The sequence below is a fragment of the Anoplophora glabripennis genome, unplaced genomic scaffold (assembly GCF_000390285.2).
Source record: "Anoplophora glabripennis isolate ALB-LARVAE unplaced genomic scaffold, Agla_2.0 scaffold346, whole genome shotgun sequence".
Taxonomy (NCBI): domain Eukaryota; kingdom Metazoa; phylum Arthropoda; class Insecta; order Coleoptera; family Cerambycidae; genus Anoplophora; species Anoplophora glabripennis.
Window position 1 is genome coordinate 22,015 of NW_019416443.1, and position 20,855 is coordinate 42,869.

At 32.4% G+C, this 20,855-nt stretch overlaps 1 protein-coding gene across 1 annotated transcript in view; it reads right to left on the reverse strand.

Annotated features, from left to right (window-relative positions):
- Positions 1 to 20,855, reverse strand: part of LOC108909132 (cardioacceleratory peptide receptor-like) — a 140,111-nt gene that overhangs the window by 20,208 nt on the left and 99,048 nt on the right. Inside the window, exon 3 of the mRNA XM_023454570.1 lies at positions 10,380 to 10,515. Within this exon, the coding sequence (XP_023310338.1) occupies positions 10,380 to 10,515 (136 nt within the window). The remainder of the gene's footprint in view (positions 1 to 10,379; positions 10,516 to 20,855) is intronic.

Below are 20,855 nucleotides of genomic sequence, written 5' to 3' on the forward strand. Positions count from 1 at the left end.
ATATTTTTAGAGTTAATGTGTTTTATTTGTTTATTTTTGTTATATTAAAAGGATTATTTTTGTGTTAGTTATAAATGTTTTATTTTGTTACAATTTTGTGTTAGTAATGTTTATTAAATAAAGTTATAATGTTATGTTCTGTAATTTTCCAAACCTAAACCAGAACTCATATTAGCCATATACTATCGCTGGAATTTGGTACGTTTATGACGCTATGAAATATGAATTTTATTAATTAGAATTCTTATTCTTCAAAAAGTCGAAAGAAAAAAAATCAAAATATAAAGGTGAGGTCACACCAAATTTTTTCTATCTATAAACCGATTTGAAATATCACCGCAGACAGTAGTTTCGTTGTCACCCAGTATAGGCAGTATATTCATTTTTTTGATGTAGAGGGGGGCCCCTTGAAAAAAATTGCGGGGGGGCCCCGAAGACCTTGGCACGCCACTGGCGGTCCGTTACCGTAACAGACGACAACCTAACAGTAGAACAGGGCAAAAGGCAGTTCAAACGTTACGGGATATCAGGAATATCCACCTGACATATGAATGTCGCGGACGGGAATCGCCACAACATGTTTTCGACAAGGAAGAAAACATCATAAACCTCGTTGAGGAAGATCCGAGGCGCAGTACTCGCGACATTGATAAAGAAGTGGGTGTATCTAACTAACAACACCGTGTGGCGTGTAATACGGGAACAATTATTACACCCCTATCACGTATTCAGGTTCAGGTATTAAATAACAATGGTTTTCAGCCTCATGTGGAATTTTGACAGTGGTTTCGTCATCAAATAGCACAAGATCCGAATTTTACAACTAGATGAATTATTTGGTAAATTTGTATTAAAATTTTTCCATAGGCGCCCCCATCAGGACATTTCAAAGGAGCTATTCTTTTGAAATTAACATTAGCAGTTTAAAAAGAAAAAAATTGATAAGCAATTCTTTATTAGGTTCTTAAAATACCCATTTCGAGAGACATGTCGCTCTTCTTCAGAAATAACTTATCTCAATTTAAACCAATAACCAAACGCGAATATTTGTCTCAGGCCTGGTAATGCAATGACGTCATCGCACGGGACGGTCAACCGGTTTGGCGTGCTGTATAGCAGTTATACGCGTGTACGCTACTTCCAGAGCTTCTGCATCTGCATAATGTTTTAGCGTTTGTGCATATTAAATTTATAATTTTTGTATGTTCTGTGCCTTCTACATTGCTAACAAAATTCGGTATCTCAATCTAAACTTAACAGGCAACTATAATCCGACTACCCGAATGACTGACAACACACGCAAGCATGCGTCATCGGTTTCCCATGCGGTGACGTCACACCCGCCGGTTCAGCGGATACTCAGAGCGCCAGTTTATGATTTTTTTTGGATAACTTGAAGGTGACATAATTTTTTTGCAGAGAACCTTAAAATTGCAATATCTTTCCGTTAAGCAAGTAAAAAAAAATTGCTGAATGAGCCCATTGTTTACTAGATATTGTGAGAGTAGTTGCTTCCCACAAAGTCATTAGTTAAAATCCCTGCATGGAACAGCAGCACTGTGTTGCTATGCGAAATTCTGTACTAATGAAGCTTGGCAAGTATAAAACTGGTGTGATATCTAATTGCGACACTAAAGTTTTTGCCAAAAAAACAATATCTAGATTGGCACTGAGGACAGTCCCTAAAAATCCTCCGTTTCAATCCTGCAAACGGCCAAACTTCTAAAATTTAATTAAGAGCTACGGTATCACTTAAAACAGTAAATCAACTTTTTACCAATCCTTTGAATTGCGAAATGCCCCCACATAAATTAACTGCAACGGTCTCATAGGCCATTAACTCCCGAGCTCTCATTACTGCACCGTNCATATCCGTTTGTAACACCTATTCATTAACACCCTGTATAAAATAGCGCCCTGAAGAAACCCTGATGCGATTTTCGGCTCGTTTACGTGAATTTTTCAGGAAAACTCCCGAAGATGACGTCCACGTCCAGGTTCCGGTGCACCAGGTGTCCGAGGGGTGCTCACCGATGCCAGATTAGGAATCAGCGACCCGAAAACCCCCAAGTGTCAAGTCTCCTTGCATTTAAGAGTGAAATTCAGGAGAAGCCTCGGAGATGACATTCATCATCAATCCTAAGTTCCAGGTCGGCGATGGACCAGTTTGAAGGTCATATTCGGGATCAGCGACCTCGAAAACTCCCGGGACCCTGATTTGAGTCCATTCCTGGCATTATTAACCGAGTTACGAATTTTTTCTAAGTGACTTTGAAAAATGCATTTTTCCGGATGCATTTTGCACTGCAAAAAAGCAATTTGGCCGAAAAACATTTTTTTAACATAATTATAGAAACCGAATGCAAAAAAAACCCATCTAGACACGACTAGATCGAAATATTTCGGAGGTTCAGTACTTTATTTCCTCGACTAAACACACGCAAGCATGCAGCATCGATTTCCCATGCGGTGACGTCACATCCGCCGGTTCAGCGGATACTTAGCGCGCCAGTTTATGATTTTTTTGGGATGACTTGTGATATAAAATTCTAATTTTTTGCAATATCTTTCCGTTAAGCAAATAAAAAAAATTGCTGAATGAGACCATTGTTTACTAGATATTGTGAATGTAGTTCAATGATGTACGGACCAAAGTAGTTGCCTCCCACAATGTTATTACTTAAAATCCCTGCATGTAACAGCAGCACTGTGTTGCTATGCGAAATTCTGTACTAATGAAGCTTGGCAAGTATAAAACTGGTGTGATATCTAATTGCGACACTAAAGTTTTTGCCAAAAAAACAATATCTAGATTGGCACTGAGGACAGTCCCTAAAAATCCTCCGTTTCAATCCTGCAAACGGCCAAACTTCTAAAATTTAATTAAGAGCTACGGTATCACTTAAAACAGTAAATCAACTTTTTACCAATCCTTTGAATTGCGAAATGCCCCCACATAAATTAACTGCAACGGTCTCATAGGCCATTAACTCCCGAGCTCTCATTACTGCACCGTCCTCAAACTTGGACCGTATAAAACAATTTAGTTTAAAATGTTTTACAACTGATTCGGGCATAGCCGTCGCGACGCTACCGGAAAACCAAACTGGAGACGGAACTAGACAAATGAAATGTACACAGGGTAGGACCAAGGGAAATTTAAATTGTTTTCAAGTGTAATTAGCAACACGGTGCTAGTTGTTGTGGGTTGTTGTTCTACAAAACAAAACATAAAAGGTTAAGTACAGAAATTAAATAAACAAAATAGTAGATATTATTAAATATATTTGTAGAACAGGCGGAGAAATATACTAATCCGGCACTGGATTGTATAAAACGAATGAAATGCAGTTGAAGATCACTCTGGGGAATAACTGTGTGTCGTCTTGTCGGAATTCAGTAAAAACTAAATCAAAGAGTGCCAAGATCTCCGACTACTCTTATTTGTTTCCGTTGACACCAAAGTGTTACCATTATTTTTATGGTCCTGAAAATCGAACAAAAGAAAATCAGTCCTTACCAATTCAGTGCGTACTATGTCATACTTTTTACTCAGGTTATTTAAGAAGATATTTTCAAAGAAAGTCATATTTCTATAATCTTTCACTTAAAATTGAATTTAAACTGTAGTGAATCATTATTATTTGTATTATTTTATTTATTTTTATGCTCCTATTACATATTAAATAAGTTTATTGTTCCCTCTAGAGATCAAAGACATTTAGAAAGTCTTATACAGGGTGGCCAAAGGAAAACGAACGTAAAAAAACGCAATTGTAAAAAACAGAAATAAATGCTATACACACAACGCCCAATACTTTGAAAAAAATCACGAAAGTGATAACAAATTGCCAAAAACCAATGTAACGCAAGAAATACTAAATTTATACCATTGGCGTACTTAACTCGAATGACTGACATTTTTACTGTTACTAATTATTTGTAAAATCAAAATTCTTAATAAGTATTGGGCGGAATTATAAAATTTAAAGTTGTTGTAAAGAGAATTGTAAGAGCTTTGAAAAGAAATATTACTCAACCTCCGATGCCAATTAAATATTTTGGGGTGAAGGTTACCCTTGCTTGGGGGTGAAAGTGGCGGAGTCAAAAATACCAGCAAAGAATGTCCCCCTTTAATCTAAAATCGATAGGTCTGAGAGTTTTTTTACAATGACGCAGTTCCTGAAAATGGCTCTGTTTCATTTCTATTTGGCCACCCTGAATTATAATTTTAAATAATTTGTACTTAACGATTGTGACATATTGATGTAGAAACCCCTTTTTCAAACTCCTGAACCGCCACTGTGTACAAATTTGCAGATTAAACTATTTCGGAACAACAGCTATAAACAAATGACTCGAGACGCAGCGAACTACCTCGACTTAGAGTCAACAAAACTGTAAAATAAGGGAGACCCTGTTTTATTTGCTCTTTGAATACAACCCCTGACATAAATCGGAGATTCCAATGCAATCTTGAGCGACTATTGTTCAGCAATAAGTATGATTTGTTGGCCACGAAATCGCTTTGCACGTAAGGCCATTTTGGTGAAAAAGTTTTCAATAAAGCTAAATGGGTCAGAGGTACCCTTAGATATGCCAATATTTGCAATTTCGTAGCATCATGGGGAATTTCATTTATTTTATGTCGGTTTTTACGAACTATTTGCGTACTGAATTTTATGCGGCAGTAAAAATGAATTGTTTTATTTTAATATCCGGACGTACAAAGGGAGACGTTCCAGCATTGAATGAAACGTTTAACTTTTAACCTCGGTATAATTTACACCCTTCAGTCCAAGAGCACTACTATTGGTATTTTGTATATTTACAGTATGTCTTTTAATTTAGAATTTTTTCTTCAAGGCGACAGGACTTAAAAAATTAAGTGCGTTTTCAAATAATATTTTTTCGAAAACTAAGGAATAACGGAAATAAAAACTAACATTTTAATTAAGAAAAATAGAGACCAAAGAAGACATTCGATGTTACCACAATTGCTTCATTGACATAGCTATCTGGAAATTGATTAATTTTGAGCGGAACTATGTGAAATCACAATCCAAAGAGAGTAATATCACAGTTTCTGAATTTAACAATTACTTTTCTTCTGTGGCTAAAACAATAACCGAATCACTTTCGTGTGACCCTATTGTTTGGCGTGAAGGTTTAAATAGAATTCCAGCGGTTTCTTCCTCTTTTGCCTTTTTTCCTATCTCTGAATATGATGTGTATGATGCGATAAGACAACTGAAAAATTCCAACTGTTTCGATGTTTATGACATCTCTAGTTTTTTCATCAAAGAATTTGCCGATTTACTTGTAAGACCTTTGACAGTTATTTATAATAAGTGCATATCAGCTGGTATTTTCCCTAACATTTTTAAAATCTCTAAAGTGGTTCCTATTTTTAAAAAAGGTGACGTAATTTTTCCCAATAACTATCGTCCCATCTCGGTCATACCATTTTTTAGTAAAATATTTGAAATAATAATTAAGAAGTGTTTGACTTTATTTCGAACAAATTATTGGGCAGTTGTCAATTTCTCTCTATTTGTCTCCTGAAAGGTGTATTCTCTACGCTGATGATACATCCTTGATTTGTAGCAATAATAATGCAGTTTATTTACAATTTTATGTACCTAAATGTATTAGAAAATAAAGCCAATGAGTGGTTCGCAAATAATAATCTTAAATTAAATTTGGATAAAACCTAACGTATAATGTTTTCCTCGGATAATAAAATTACAAATGGATCCACAGTAGAATTATTGGGTTTGACTATTGATGATAGGTTATGTTGGTCACCTAACGTTCATTGTTTAAAGAAAAAACTGTCGTTATTCTCTTTTATTATTCGTAAACTAAAGCCAAATTTTAGTCAAAGTGCTATCTTAAAAGTATATTTTTCATTGTTCCACTCTCATTTATGTTACGGTATTACTCTCTGGGGTAACTCTTCCTCTGCTAAACAGATATTTAGAATGCAAAAAAATGATAAGGTTTATTGCTAACGCAAAGTTTTTGGACCACTGTCAGCCTTATTTTAAAACACTGAGGGTAATGCCTTTACCTACTATTTTTATATTTTACCAATTTTTGGAAATACACAAAAATATTAATACGTTTGTTTGCAACTCTAATGTACATTATCATAATACACGACAGACTAGTTATTTGCGTCTCGTTTTCGACTAAATCTATCATCCAGAAATGCACCTCAGCTAAATCTTTACAATGTTTTACCTGATGCCGTAAAAGAGTTAAACTCTTGTAAATTTAAATTATCATGAAATATCTTCTAGAAAATTGTTTTTATTCGGTGCAGGAGTATCTGAGTGCTACCACCAGGATTTTAAATTTTTAATTATTTTTTGTCTTGATTATTTCAATTGTACTTATGTCGTTGTGTAAGTTTTGTTACTCTGTTCTTTTTTGTTTTATACATTGTGCATTATTGATTTTTTTTACTATTGATATATGTTTGACTTACTACAATTGTACCTCTTTGTATAAAAAGTATTTAATAAATTTATCTATCTATCTATCTATCGCTTAAAGTATTCATGACTAAGCGCTAGTTAGAAGCCACTGCTTTCCAGGTATTTTAAAACATTTTTTCGTGGTTTTTGGCACTTTTGAAGTTTTTAGGAGTTTCTAACGTATTTACAATACGATTTTAATGTGTTTTGGAGTTTTTAGATGTATTGTGGATGTGATTCGATCTATCTGGATTTCTCAAATTTAAAATAATGGCTAGTTTTGTGTCGCAAACAAGCAGGGCAGAATCCCAGGAGGACATTTTAAAGTATCGACATTTTTTTCTCTTGCAAAACTTGCTTCACCTATCCAGAAACGCGCTTTATATATTTTAATATAGCACACATTCTAAAATTATGAAAGAAGATGCCTAGAAACATTAATGTTTTCTAAAAATATGAAATATCTTGAAAATGTTTCTTTTTCGATACGTTTCTTTCGATCAATTAGAACCTATATCTAACAATATTAACTTGTAAAACTAACGATTAGTTATTAAACAATTAGTTGCAAAAAAAAGAACGAAATTAATTAACAAATAGCTGGAGCAACATGGTCAATCGAATCGGCCTTTGGCACACATGTTGGTCTTTGGGTTGGCCGTGTTTTCCATAAATTTCATCAACATCCATCACTTTTTGCAATAATAATGCGCAGTTTTCGAACTGATTTTTCCGCGTTTAACCTTTATTTTACAGTTAACAAATTGGTGAAATATGACTTTAGATACCTTAAATTGTAGGTAATTTAATTGCCTAAATTAGCCCAACCAAATTACTTTTTCAAGTGCCAAAAAATAGTTCCCTAATTGAAAACATGTAAAAATTAGGAAAAATTCCGTAGAATCCAATAAACTACTTTACCCTACCTGAATTTTTGGGCTTCATTTTCAAAACGGCGTCCAAAGATCGCAAAAAATAATTTTCTTCATTTATAAAAACAACTAAACATTTTAGAAAAAAATGTTTAACACAAAAGTTGTAGGAATTTTTAATACGGATCGAATAAGCCCAAACCTGTTTTGATCGCTAAATAAACTATTGCAAAAAAACCGCTAAAATCACAATGTTTTCAAATAATTGTCTCTTTCAAAAATAAATATTTTTTTATGAAACTTGGTAAAAGGAAAAGGAAAAGGCTTGGTGAGCAAAATAAAATGTTTTTATTCAAAATTGAAACATATTTTATAGTTTTTGCAAAAATCGAGTTTTTCGAAAAAAAAAACGTTTTTGTAAAATCCCCATAATTCATAGGCCGCTACATCATACATACAGGAACGGGGTTGGGCTTAAAATTTTCTTTTATAATTACACTAATATTGCGCGAGCCTCAAATCGATTTCAAATATCGCAAAAAAACGATCGATAAATCGTTTTTTATTTTTCAGGGCCATAAAACTTTGATTAACTTTTTGATTTCAATTCGTATCAAAATGCCGATACTGCCATTCGAAAGTTGACATTTTTCTAAGGACCTAAAAAAAAAGTCTGTCCTACGACCAACAGGGGCCGAGAATTGTTTTTTTTACGACCTCATTTATTAATACCTATTAAGGGCTGAACTGAAACTAATAAAATTAACTCATAATGGAATGATAAATTATGAACTGACAAGTTGACACAATGACACAATTTTTCCAAAGCCATTTCGTGCGACCGAAAATAATAAAAATTAGGTTTTTCCAAAAATGTTGCTATATCTTAAAATCTAACAACTTTAGGTGTAGAACATACTTAATGAAAGTTGAAGTGGACTGATATGTGAATAAAATAGAACAAAAAATACAGGGTGATCCATTTGAAAAATTTTAGAAAATCAAGTTCGAACTTTCTTAAAATGATCGTATTATAAAAAATGCCCTGTATAAAATATCGATATTAGTCTTTGCCTAACATTTGCCTATAACTCTGTCAAATATTTTTGCTCCAAGTGTTAGTAGTTGAAAGTTAATACAATTTTTTCGAGGTCATGTTTTTTCTACATAACTTGGCAACCCCGCACTAAAATGTTAAACTGTTTATATTGCCGTATATAGAATTTTCTAAGAAATCCATGTTTAAAAAAATACATTGTGTTCCAATATTTGGCGTGTCCCGTTTTTACTCATCGCCCTGTGTCTTTCAAATAAGTTTTCTCCTTTTGGTTTTTTAGTTCTGTACAACTTTTTTATAAACTTTTTTTCTGTATTGTGAATAACAAGGGAGTTATTTTACTTTCCCACACTAATGGCCCACACTGTATATTGTGGCTTCTGAAGTACCTCAGGGTTCAACTCTTGGGCCCTTTCTGTTCATTCTATGTATCAATGATATTATTATTATAATTAAATACTGTAAACTGTTTTATGCAGATGATCTTTCCAAAAATAATTTCCTTTGGTGTTGGAAAAGTCTGGAGGTGGAATTTTGGCCACATCCATTTGTGGTATGTACAAAATAAATCGCATCTCAATCCTTTTAAATGTAAGAACCTTAGTTTTCCAAAAAAGCGATCTTCCTGTGAATTTAGTTATAGTATTGGTAGTAATGTATGACTTTTATTGTGATATAATTTGTGTAAAGATTTAGGTGTGTGGATTGGTTTTCTTTGAAAATTTGTGGTTACATTTTGATGTAACAGTGTTTGCACTGCAAGCAATTTACTAATATCAATGCTATGTATTCTTTTTACAGTCGAATTTTTCCAATCATTATGGAATGGAAAATCCACTTACAAGGGTTGCCTAATCTTCAGACTGAAGTATATTTAGTGTATATTACTGCATCTGTTCCAAACTTATAGCTTCTCGAAAAATATATAGTTTATTCGTTATGAAATTAGTCTTCATCTGCGATTCGACCCTGACTTTCATCGTTTAGTACCAACCCCAGTAGGTGCCCACTCTCCCGAGACCACGTAGTTCATTTGAACGAATTCTGTGACTATAGATTCGGTTTTATGTAAATTATTTATCGTCGGAACCGCCGTCTGCATAACAACTAGAGCCATAAAAGGAATTTAAGCAGCAAAACACTACTCCACGGCGATCTAATTCGAGATAAAATCCATAGTTTACAACTAATTTTCAGAGTTCGGAGAGCAATAAGAAATGAAAATTATCGTTTGTAAGCAATGAATACCAGACAAAAGAACTCGGGAGCGTAGACGAAAACGAAATTACTTTTAAGGAGTTGTAGTACGAGTTGCTCGAATACGTACTTGATTTTGTTACAAAGAGTCTGACTTAGTTATGGGGTCGTTCTGAATGTATTTGGGACATTTACACAGTAATTTCCAGTTTAGCAGGTTATTGAATTTTTGTTGCCTCTGATTACGATATTTTTTAAGTTATTTTGGGCACTCACGGGATTTGTAGAAAGGAAGAACTGCTAAATATGACAGTACAAGATATAGAAGACATCGGCTATGTGGTTAACATCAAAATTCTTGTCAGCAATCCGAAAATTCATATTCAGATTTTAATAGGATGTTGTTTAGTAAAAATTTTAAGATCGAGGTATGGGCATTATTTGTTCCATCTAAGAGGGATTCTTCTGTAACTCTGCAACTGTAAAATTTATTAAGAAAATGGGTTTAATAAACGTTACCTGGAATCATGCAGGCTATATAAAGAAAATATTTTTAGCATTACAGGGTGTTCCATTTCGCGTGGGCGCTACATAACTTTGTTCTTTTAAATTTTTTAATTCCTGAATTAATATTAGAGTTTATTAAATGTACATGGTGTTTAAAATTTACCGTTTCTGAGATAATCAGTTGTTTTTGAAAAAAATCACAATTTCAGCTCTCTAAATGAGGCTAGTTAGCGTCTAAACCATAAAGATTTATAAAGTTCTTACCAGCTATGGCGAGTTGTCTGATGAAGAAGTTCATCCTGGACTTCCGACTTTTGCCAACCAAGAGGGCAATGAGAACCGCAGAGTTCCCCAGGACAATCATCGTGAAGAGGACCCACAGCACGGTGAACTGCTCTGCCTGAAACAACATTAATTTTCTTTAACCATTCTACGGAAGTGAGGAGATATGTTATTATTTATTTTTTCCGAATTAAATCTGACGAACCTTTCAATAGGTTCGATGGTTATGTGTGATAAAATAGTCCAGGACGAAAAAGCGAATCAGGAGGAAAATTTTTAGTTTAGCATACTTAGATTTTTGATGTTTTAGAAAAAATCTTTTTAAATTTATTTGAATTAGCTTAATGTTTACCGATAAATTATGAATTAACATTTTGGCAATATAATCACTACTGAAATTAATATATTAATTAATTACTTATCTTTTAAGATGTCTGTAAAATCAATAAATCATTCTCCAGAACCTCCAAAACTTATTTAATAAACTCGTTCAGTGTGACGTCACATATTTAGACAACCCGCAACAAATTGTCATAGTTGAATTTGTATAGACCGAATCTGATCTGTTTGTACTATTTACATAGGTACTACAAAAATGAACAACTTCAAATTAATTTATTTTTACAAGGAAAGTAAGGAGCGTTCAAATAAAAACGTGGTCGAAGTTGGCTCTGACACATTGGACGTAGGGAGTAGCTTATAGCGACCAACTTAACCTCATTTCTCAACGAGCTGTATAGCAGCTGTCAGTTTCAATAACGTTAATGACTATATAACTTTATTTTAAAGAATAATCGTGATAACAATAACAAACAATTAAAGGAGCTGCGGAAAGTGTCCCCCTCCTTGTTATAACAATAAATTAAAGCAGCTGCTGAAAGTGTCCCCCTCCTTGTTCCAAGCACTTTTCACACCTGTTCCTCAAAGAATTAAAGACATTTTCTAAGATGCTCGGGGTATTGTTAATTTCACGAATCTTGTCTATAAGTCGAGCCTGCAGATGGTTTAAATCAGGAATAGGCAGTTCAAAAATAGTGTTTTTAAGGTAAGGCCACAAAAAGAAATCACACGGCGTAATATCACATGACCTCGGTGGAAATTCATGTTCAGCATTGAGACTTATTAGTCGATTTTGGAAAACTTCCCTCAACATATTCATCGTCTCGCCTGCCGTATGTGCCCTTGCGCCATCTTGTTGAAAGTAAAAGTTTGTAATTTCGTTTTCTTCCAGCTGGTTAACAAAAGGAGCGATAATTTCTTCTCTATACCTTTGCGCAGTAAGAGTACCATTAAAAAAAATAGGTCCATAAATCCTCCTTCGATTGAGAGCACACCAAACTCCAATTTTTTGAGCGTGTAGAGGGCCCTCGACAAAAAAGTTATCTGGTTTTTCAGAAGACCACATTCTCATATTCTGTGAGTTTACGTAACCACTTAAATGAAACCAGGCTTCATCAGAAAAAAAGGTGATATTATGAAGTTCACCGTAGTTGTTTAAAAACCATTCACAAAATACAGCCCGTCGCGGAAAATCAACTTCATGAAGTTCTTGCTGACAAGTTAAACGATAGGAGAACAAACGCAAATCTTTTTTTAACACTGTGTGGCAGGTACCGACTGATACTCCCACCATTTGTGATAAAACACGTACAGAAGTTCTTGGCGCATTTTCCATTATTTGTTGGACATTTTCTTTTAATTCTTCAGTCCGCTTTTTAGGTCGGCCGCTTCCTTCTTTTCTTGTTACACTGCCCGTTTCACGAAAAACATTAACACAACGCTGAACTGCACTTTGAAAAATTTTGTACTCAACAACGCCGGGAAATTGATTTTGAAATTCTATGAAACATTCCTCAATAGAATACTTCCATATTCCATCAATCTTGCGTCCATTTCTAAAGTAGGACTCTATGATAAACACTTTTTGTTCTTGAGAAAACACCATTTTAAACGCTTTTTAAAACGAAAATATTCAAATTGATAGCGGCGATATAGCGCTTTGACAGATGACGTTTAAGTTCATTTGCTATACGCTACGCCCTACGTCCAAATTTTCAGAACCAACTTGACCACGTTTCTATTTGAACGCTCGTTATTTAAGAACAACCTTGTTTCGTAAAATAGATACACTAATGTACTTAAAACTTACAAAAGACGATATAAAAGAATATTCATAAATTTAAATAAAGTAAAAATTTAACATTAGCCGTGTTATGCCTAATGCGCATGCTCGGAAAGAATAGCCTCGTACACAGGTGAGATATTGTTGATATGTCATTAGCGTATTTTCTCTTCTTTATTTTAATTTTGGCATTTTCTAGTTCTACTAAATATTATTGTGATTTTTCTTGCTGCTGTGCTGTGTCAGGGTGTTTATCGAGTGTTTTTTTTTCTGCAAGTGGTTTATTATTGACTTTGACTTTGACTTTCTTGAATGATATCCTGTTGTGAGGCTACTTCGCTTACATGAAATTATTTTTCATGCGCATGTTCAGTAACATTGATATAATTTTAATTTATTAATTACTATAAAAGTCAATATTGTTCTATTTTACTATAAAACATACTTTAATTTCTATGCTTAACAAGTCTAAACTGACGATGTGGCAACCAATCTGGAAACAAGCTTCAAAAATCCACCACTTTCCAACTAAAACTACATACCTTCTGAAGTAGAAGGAATCCAACCAAAGTGAGTTCGATAACCCCTGTACAACATCACTCTGTAGTAATAAACTTCTAGATATTCAATTACACATCTGCGAATGATCGTAATGTGAGCCCCTTCTACCTTAGGGTCTAATTTAATCGCTTTCTAAGAGGGCCGCTTTGAAATAATTATCCTCAGCGTTGTATCGCTGGATCTGCGGCTCAAATAATTAATTTAAAATGGAAATTTGTTCGGGCGGCAACGGACACGAACTCAAATAAAACTCAGTTACGCGTCACGATAGTGATTTAAAAACGTTTTGTAGGATGCTTCGGCGCAATATAAATTCCTAGCCCTTCCTTTGAAGGACAACTTGTTGTTTCAGTGACGTTTATTGAATGAGAAACGTATTGCAGATCAGCTGTTGCGGAGATCCAGTATAGCGACAGTGCGATCGTAAAAGTAGACATACTCTCTACATTTGGTACAAGTAATGCTTGAAAATTAAAATACTGATAAAGTAAGGATAGTTTGTGGCCACTAGCATTGCTTTGTGACGGAGAATATAAAAACCGCAAACGCATTCTGGTGGTTTTACTTTGAGACCTCAAGAATTTCTATGATTGTTGTAATGGACATTTCATTTCTGTTTTTTATCAAGTTTTAAAACTGTAAATCATAAAAATGATGAGCAAATAAATCGAGGTACGAAAACTAGATTGACGACAACAATTGTTTGCAAATATAAGATATTATTTTTAATACCTTCTGACTTACCACACTGACACGACGAAAACTTTTTGGAACCACTGACTCCACAGGTAGGTCTACCTTAGTTTACAAATGTTGAAGTAAAGAAACTAAAGTAGAGCTGATGATTGTTTAAAATTGAATTAGCAATTTTCCTAGCGCTAGTTTAATATAAAAACAAGAACAAAGAAGTGGATGATACGCCATTTGCGGCCACAAATATGCAGTACGTAACTTCGGGATGATTCCAGAGGTTGTCAATAAGTTTTAACAATTTTGATTATAATTAATTTTAAGCGCAGTTTTACAGTTTCAACAATTTTGATTATTGAAAATATTTATTGTTAAAGTATTCTATTTCAATCTACATTTAAAAATCTACTCCAAAGATATAAACACCCTGTGGATTCAGTAATATTTTATGAGTTGAAAATCAGTAGCTTATAATTTATGAGGAAGGAGTAAACTAAAAAAAATTAAGAAGAAAAGTTCATACGAACATGTTTTCAATAAAGCTTCTTTAATGTTTTCAGTCGTATGCACCGTTTTGTAAAACATCGCAAAATGTGCTTTTGAAGAAACTTGTGATGAACACAAAGACAAATAAATTACATTTATCGAATATTAATCACATTATCAAGTTTATTTGTAAATGAATTTATGGTAAAAACAACACTGTTTGATAATTGCACAAAAAAAACTGTCTACATCTGGCTGTGTGATAATATAGTGTGATTTAGGCGCATCATTTTGTTTCATTAATTTATGGTATAATCAAAGAAAGAAAAAGATTTTGATGGTTATTAAGTAACTTGAGTCAAAATTAAATTTGTATGACATTTGTTGAAACTGTTTACCTAATAGGAACACTCGATAATTTGCTCACCTAAACCATGGAAAATTTCAATTCGCACCGTTTCCATAGAGATCGGGATGCATTTCTGTAAAATTAAAATCTGCCGTCTGTACGTGACATTACTGCGGAAATGGTATTTGGGGATGCATCCGCGAGGGTTGATTTCGTTTAAACGAAGAAAAAGTTTTCATCGTTCAGCAAGGCTTCTTCTACCGGCCATGTGAAATGAATTTTTAAATGTCTTCCTACATGCTTTGAATGCCTTTGGAAAGGTAATATTTAAAAAATCATCTCGATTTAATTAACGAATCGATTTCAAAGCAACGAAGCGAATTAAAAACATATACTGGGTGTCCTAGGTCCAGTTATTTAAAAAGGGTGTTTGAAAACTTGATAAAAGAAATAAATTCTATTCTCTTCTTAACGAAAAAGTGCGAACGTGTTGAGAACTGCTGAAGTTGAGAGGGAATGACACGTAATATGTGACAGTAAATGTTCAACATTGTAACTGACCAATACGATGACCTCTTCAAACCTTTTTTATATATCTTACAGCACTTGGTACAATTGCTCTGCGGTCATTGCATTTTACTTACGTTCACCGTATATCAAAAACGTATCCCGTCAATTCGTGATTACAATGATAAAAACGCTACGTCAACAGTCGAAGCTAATGAAAGGAAAAACTATTGACAGTTACAAAACATTTCTTTTGTTTCACTGCCATATCAATGCCTCCCTGGGATATTTTCATAAAAAATAAAGAAATTGCGTAAAATATCGTAAAATATGAGAAACTGATATATAACACCTGTTATGAAAGTTGTAAATTTCGAGAAGGTCTTTCACAACCGTTAAAAATATAGGGTGTTCGATTTGAAAAAAAAAACAAAATTTTTGCCTCTCAAAAATATAACATTTATTACGATTTTGTGATCATCCTGTATGACCTTTATAAACAGTGACCATATCAGAATTTACGGTGAACCTAGTATAATATGTGGGACGATTGCTTTGTTTGTATCTCAAAAAAAGAGTATATCAGCAACAATCAAGTGTAACGCCGAAAATGTCTTTTTTTATATTAAAAAGTTAATATCTTGGAAACGGCTGATTTTTGACACATAGTACTTATTACGAAAAAGTTGCATAATTCCATGTAAAATATAAATATCCACTCAAATACAGGGTGTTCCATTTTAAAAAATACAACTTTGGTCCGCCCTCCGAAAATGAATCACCCTGTACCTATAAGTCAAATTATTTTTAAAATGTGCATTTCTTGCCCCCCTATTCGAACTTACTTTGAAATATTTTGCTTCGATTATATTCTAGTGATAAATCTATTTTGCCACAGCATAGACTCACCCTGTACAATTTTTAATGTACATGACTTTAAAACTAAAAGTAAATGAAATGGTCAGGGATAATATTATTTTAAAAAGATTAATATTTTCCTTTAAAAAATTTTTAATTATTCACTAACACTGTTAATACGTCTTCTACATCAGTTTTCTGTTTATTTAAAACTCAAGTATTCTAGAAATCATAAAAAATCCAGCGGAAAAAAAATTCAAAATGTTTGCTTCCCTTTCAAATGGTTCACGGGCTTCATTTATTATTATTTTTTTTTTTCGATGTCATCTGTCAGCTCTTTTAGTTTGATTCATTTAAGAGGTTCATACGATGATTTTTTGCCGAGTTATCGTGTTTCAAAACAATAATTACCTACGTTTATAACTTTGATAATTAATTACTAGAGAGCTAATTATCATACTGAAAATCTAAGTAGGGTTTTGGAAACCAAAACATTCTCTATAAGACGTTCTTATACTTTTTTAATATTTTTTATTTTCAATGAAGGAATTTCATTCAAAACTCGGATTCAAAAAACGGATAAAAATTACGTATTTAAGGATTTTCGTTAAACTTGGGGTATTTTACAAATAATGAATACAATAAGGATAATTTCTGTTTTTTTCTTAACCTCAAACTATCCCAAAGAGACCCCCAAGAGTTCAAACCACGGCAATTTTTCTTTCACTGTCATCCAAATGATTGAAATCAACTGAATGATAAATTTTGTATATTTTATTACTTTTTTTTAATTGAAAATGTTTAATTTACGCAAAAATCATATTTTTTTACATAAAAAATGTCAAATATCGAAAAAAATATTTTTTTTATTTTCGAATATTTTTTTAAGAACGGAAATTGAAGTCCCGTTTCATCTAACAAAGTACTACAATATTCATATAGATGTCGCTACAGGAAATACGTTTATAGTAAAAATAGTACGATTATTTCATTCATTCAAATTCCGGCAAAACACACCTAAAAAAAACGAGAAAATGCCAGGTGCACGCACACGTGCACGATAATGAGTTGTCCGGCCTATACGTCCATCCCACTCTCTTGCTATCTCATAATTGCATATGAAAAGAGAAGGGTAATAAAATAATAAAAACTCCAATTTGCGGCCGCCGGTTTTTTGTTCTGAAAATATTTCTATTTTCTATCTTCTACATATTATTATGTACATATTTACAAAAAAGGAGGATGGCAAGTGGTTGTACAAATTTATAATATTTGCAGCCAACTAAAAGTTTTATTTCATATTATTTTCTACATTTTAGTACTTATATGGATTCGGACCAGAGTAGGTGCGAATGTAATTATTTCTTGTATGGATCTTTGAGCTGTTATCTTTTATTGTTGCGTTGTGGCTGCGAAATATTTTATTTGTGGAGTTTACTATTTTTTATATGAAGGAAAAAACATTAACAGAGTAAGTATTACAATTTGCTAGGCATAGTTGTACTTAGTACTAAATTCAAGTAAATAATAGATATTAAAATAAATATGTAGGTATTGTATTTGATTATTTGAAAATAAAAATTACATATGCGACAATGGACTTTCCGCTTACTTAGCCGTAATATAAATATGACATATTGTCGTTGCAATGCACATACAGGCTGTTCCAATAGTGTGACAAAGTTTATAATTATTTTCAGTTATAGTTGTATAGGGCAAAATCTTCAGGCCAAAAACAAGATTTTCTGAACGTTTAATTCGGTCTGAAAATAATGAATAATGGAAATAATAATAAAATGTGAATCCGAGCAAGTAACTTTTTTCGTATCACTACTACAGGCAGTTATACTAAACTTTATCGCACTATTGTGGCACCCTATATATGACTAGATATATCATTATGGTAAATCAAAAGCATAATAGGTAAAAATGTATAATTATCTATGTTTATAACAAATATTATCTGGTAAAATTCTTTTCTTACTTTCAGATACGGAACCGGAAGAAGTCTATATGTTATTTCGTAATATACCTATAGTGGTGAAAACAACCCACTCTATGTAGAACAAATTAAGAAATATGAAGAATTATGGAAAAAATCAATGGCAACAAATTTGGAACAATTTTATAAAAATTGTATACTACCAGAAATAATATACAAAAATATTCCACAGGGAAAAAGATGTATGGATCCAGAATATATTATAGAAACTCAAATTAATAAAAAGAAATAATTTTATTTTATGAATTTTTAAATTTTTTCCTGTTCTACTGTACCTATTCTATTTACTTCTTTATTACTTTCATTTATTTACATATTTATTAAACTACACTGTTCCACAGAATTTCTGTTTATATTGGAGGTATTAAAGTACCTATAAGACAACTATTTTTTCAATTGAAGTGAACTGAATTACCTATTTCTCATAAAAAAAATTTAGACTCAAATCGTCCTTTTGTACATAATTCTTTACACATTTTTTGGACAAAATAAGTATATCGTACATATTTTTTATATTTTCTCATTATTATGTATATTCACAATTAAAATTCTATTTATATTAATATGCAAATTTTTTTTATCAAGAATTACTTAATATTAATTATTAAAAATATAATATTTTCCATTTCTGTTTATACCAAAGTAAGCCGCTTTATTCACAAATCGTAATTATAACGTAACTTTCCGTTATGAACAACTTTTCTTATTAACATTTTTTTTATATTATCAAAAACAAAAGCAGTTTATTCTTCAACGTTATTAATTTTGTTAAATTTCTGATCACCCTGTATATATATTTATTACAGTTTTTCATGACAAACGTATTCAATTAAAAAGCAAAATATTTTTTGTCACGAATTACTTTTTCTAGTAGAATAGAAAATAAAAATGTTTTCCCTCTTATCCACTAACCGTAGATACTAATATAGGTATATTAATTATAAATTATGGTTTTAAATAAACTAAAAATTGTTTATATTTCATATTTTCTAAAATTATATAATAGTATGGACTTGCACTGTTACTTATATACTTTTATACAAAAATATATCTAAAATGATCATGACATTCTTTAAATATTTACGTATCAATTAACAGAAACCATGACTACCAATTCAGAATCAGGTTATACCAAATTAACCACATACAACAGCTGTTCGTTAAAAATAACCCGAGTCCATTCATAAATAAATTTTTACTAGTGCGACATCTATTACAAATCAAGCGAATTAAAAGTCGGAGATAATGCTATTCATGAATGAATATTTTTTAATAATTTTATTCCAATATAACTTTTTAAATAATAAAGTGATGAACAAACTATGAAATAAAGTCTAATCAGTTTATTTATTTAAAGACAACTATATAAAAAATTGCATAATTCTATAATACTATGAAGAAATAATCGTTTCTTTGTAAAAGTCCAAAAAACCTTCATATTTAGAAATTAATTTCTCACGAATTATTTACCTATCCCAATTAATGTTTGCTTTACTGTCTTCATTTATACTTTGCCAAATGTGATATGAAATTTTACTACTTTCTTCCATTGCTTTAAAAAGATATATTGGAATAAAAAAAGGGCTGTTTTCTACCATTTTTCGGTATAATTTAGGCAACCAGAAATGCATCAGTTTCCATCCTTAAGTTCGTTAACATTAAAACAATTCCCAAAGTGTATTGCGTACAGAATCGTCCTGTACGTCAAATTTCCTAATCTCCCCGGAGCGTTCATTTTTGTACCTAGGGCAATCCAAGAGTCGGATGGAACGATATGACATTCCACCCGAGGCTGAGAATGAAACAGCTCCAGAAATGGAACGGCCATTTCATAGCCCCTTTCGTCGAGAAGGCTTAACAGGAGGCCGCAAAATTTGTCGGGGCTCGCCAAAAGCAAGAGATATATTGCCTTCCGGCAAGTTCAATGTCGTATGCCCGGGAAATAACGGGACAAAGGCATTTCTAGGAAGATATTTTTAGCCGTCCATGAAGTTGGTTGGAAATTTATAGTTGGATAACTGCAAAGCGTAATCTTGGTGGGGTTTGAAGTTATCACCGGGCGAATAAAAGTTGTACAGAGAACATTACAGACACCTCCAATTAGACCAAATGGTAACTAAGAATGTGGAATATTTTATAACACGCTTCTGTTCTGTCAAACACAAACATAATTAATTCTCTTTGATTTTTATATTTCATCGGAACTCCTGAAAATGATAATGTTACATCATACATCATACATCATTACATCATATTGGGAAAAACTATATTACAAAAATTACTCAAAATTTAACGATCTTTGAGATGGACTGCATTTCCACGTTACAGGGATCAAAAATATAATATATTGAAATGAAATCAGATATGAGAGAACAAATAAAAATGTAAATCAAAGGTCTATTTAAAAGACAAAGCAGTAAATATGATGGTTTGAAGTGGTTATTATTTATTGTTGTTAGTATTGAATCAGTATTAGGAATCATATTCGTTACCGATATCTAATAAAAGTTAAAATGTTAGAGTATTTATAAATAGTTATAGTATATGGTATAATATTAAGTAGAAAAAAATATGAAGGGTCAAAGATATGTCATAATTTGGTAAAATCAATGTGTCAAAGAAATGTCAAAAATTTAAAGTGTTATTCACATGGAATCAAGTAGTAAAGAGAAAAGTAACATAAGAGTAGAGAATAAGAAATATTTTGAAGTGGAATGTAAATGGAGATTGTTAAGAAACTATAATAGGATAGAAGTGTAAAGGTTAAGTGAAGTGAGGTGAGTGAAAAAGAAATAAAAACGGCAAGTAAAAAGAAAGCAGAACGAGATATGTGAAGGAACCTTAACAGAGGAAAAACCAAAATCAAGGTAGTGAGAAAAAAAA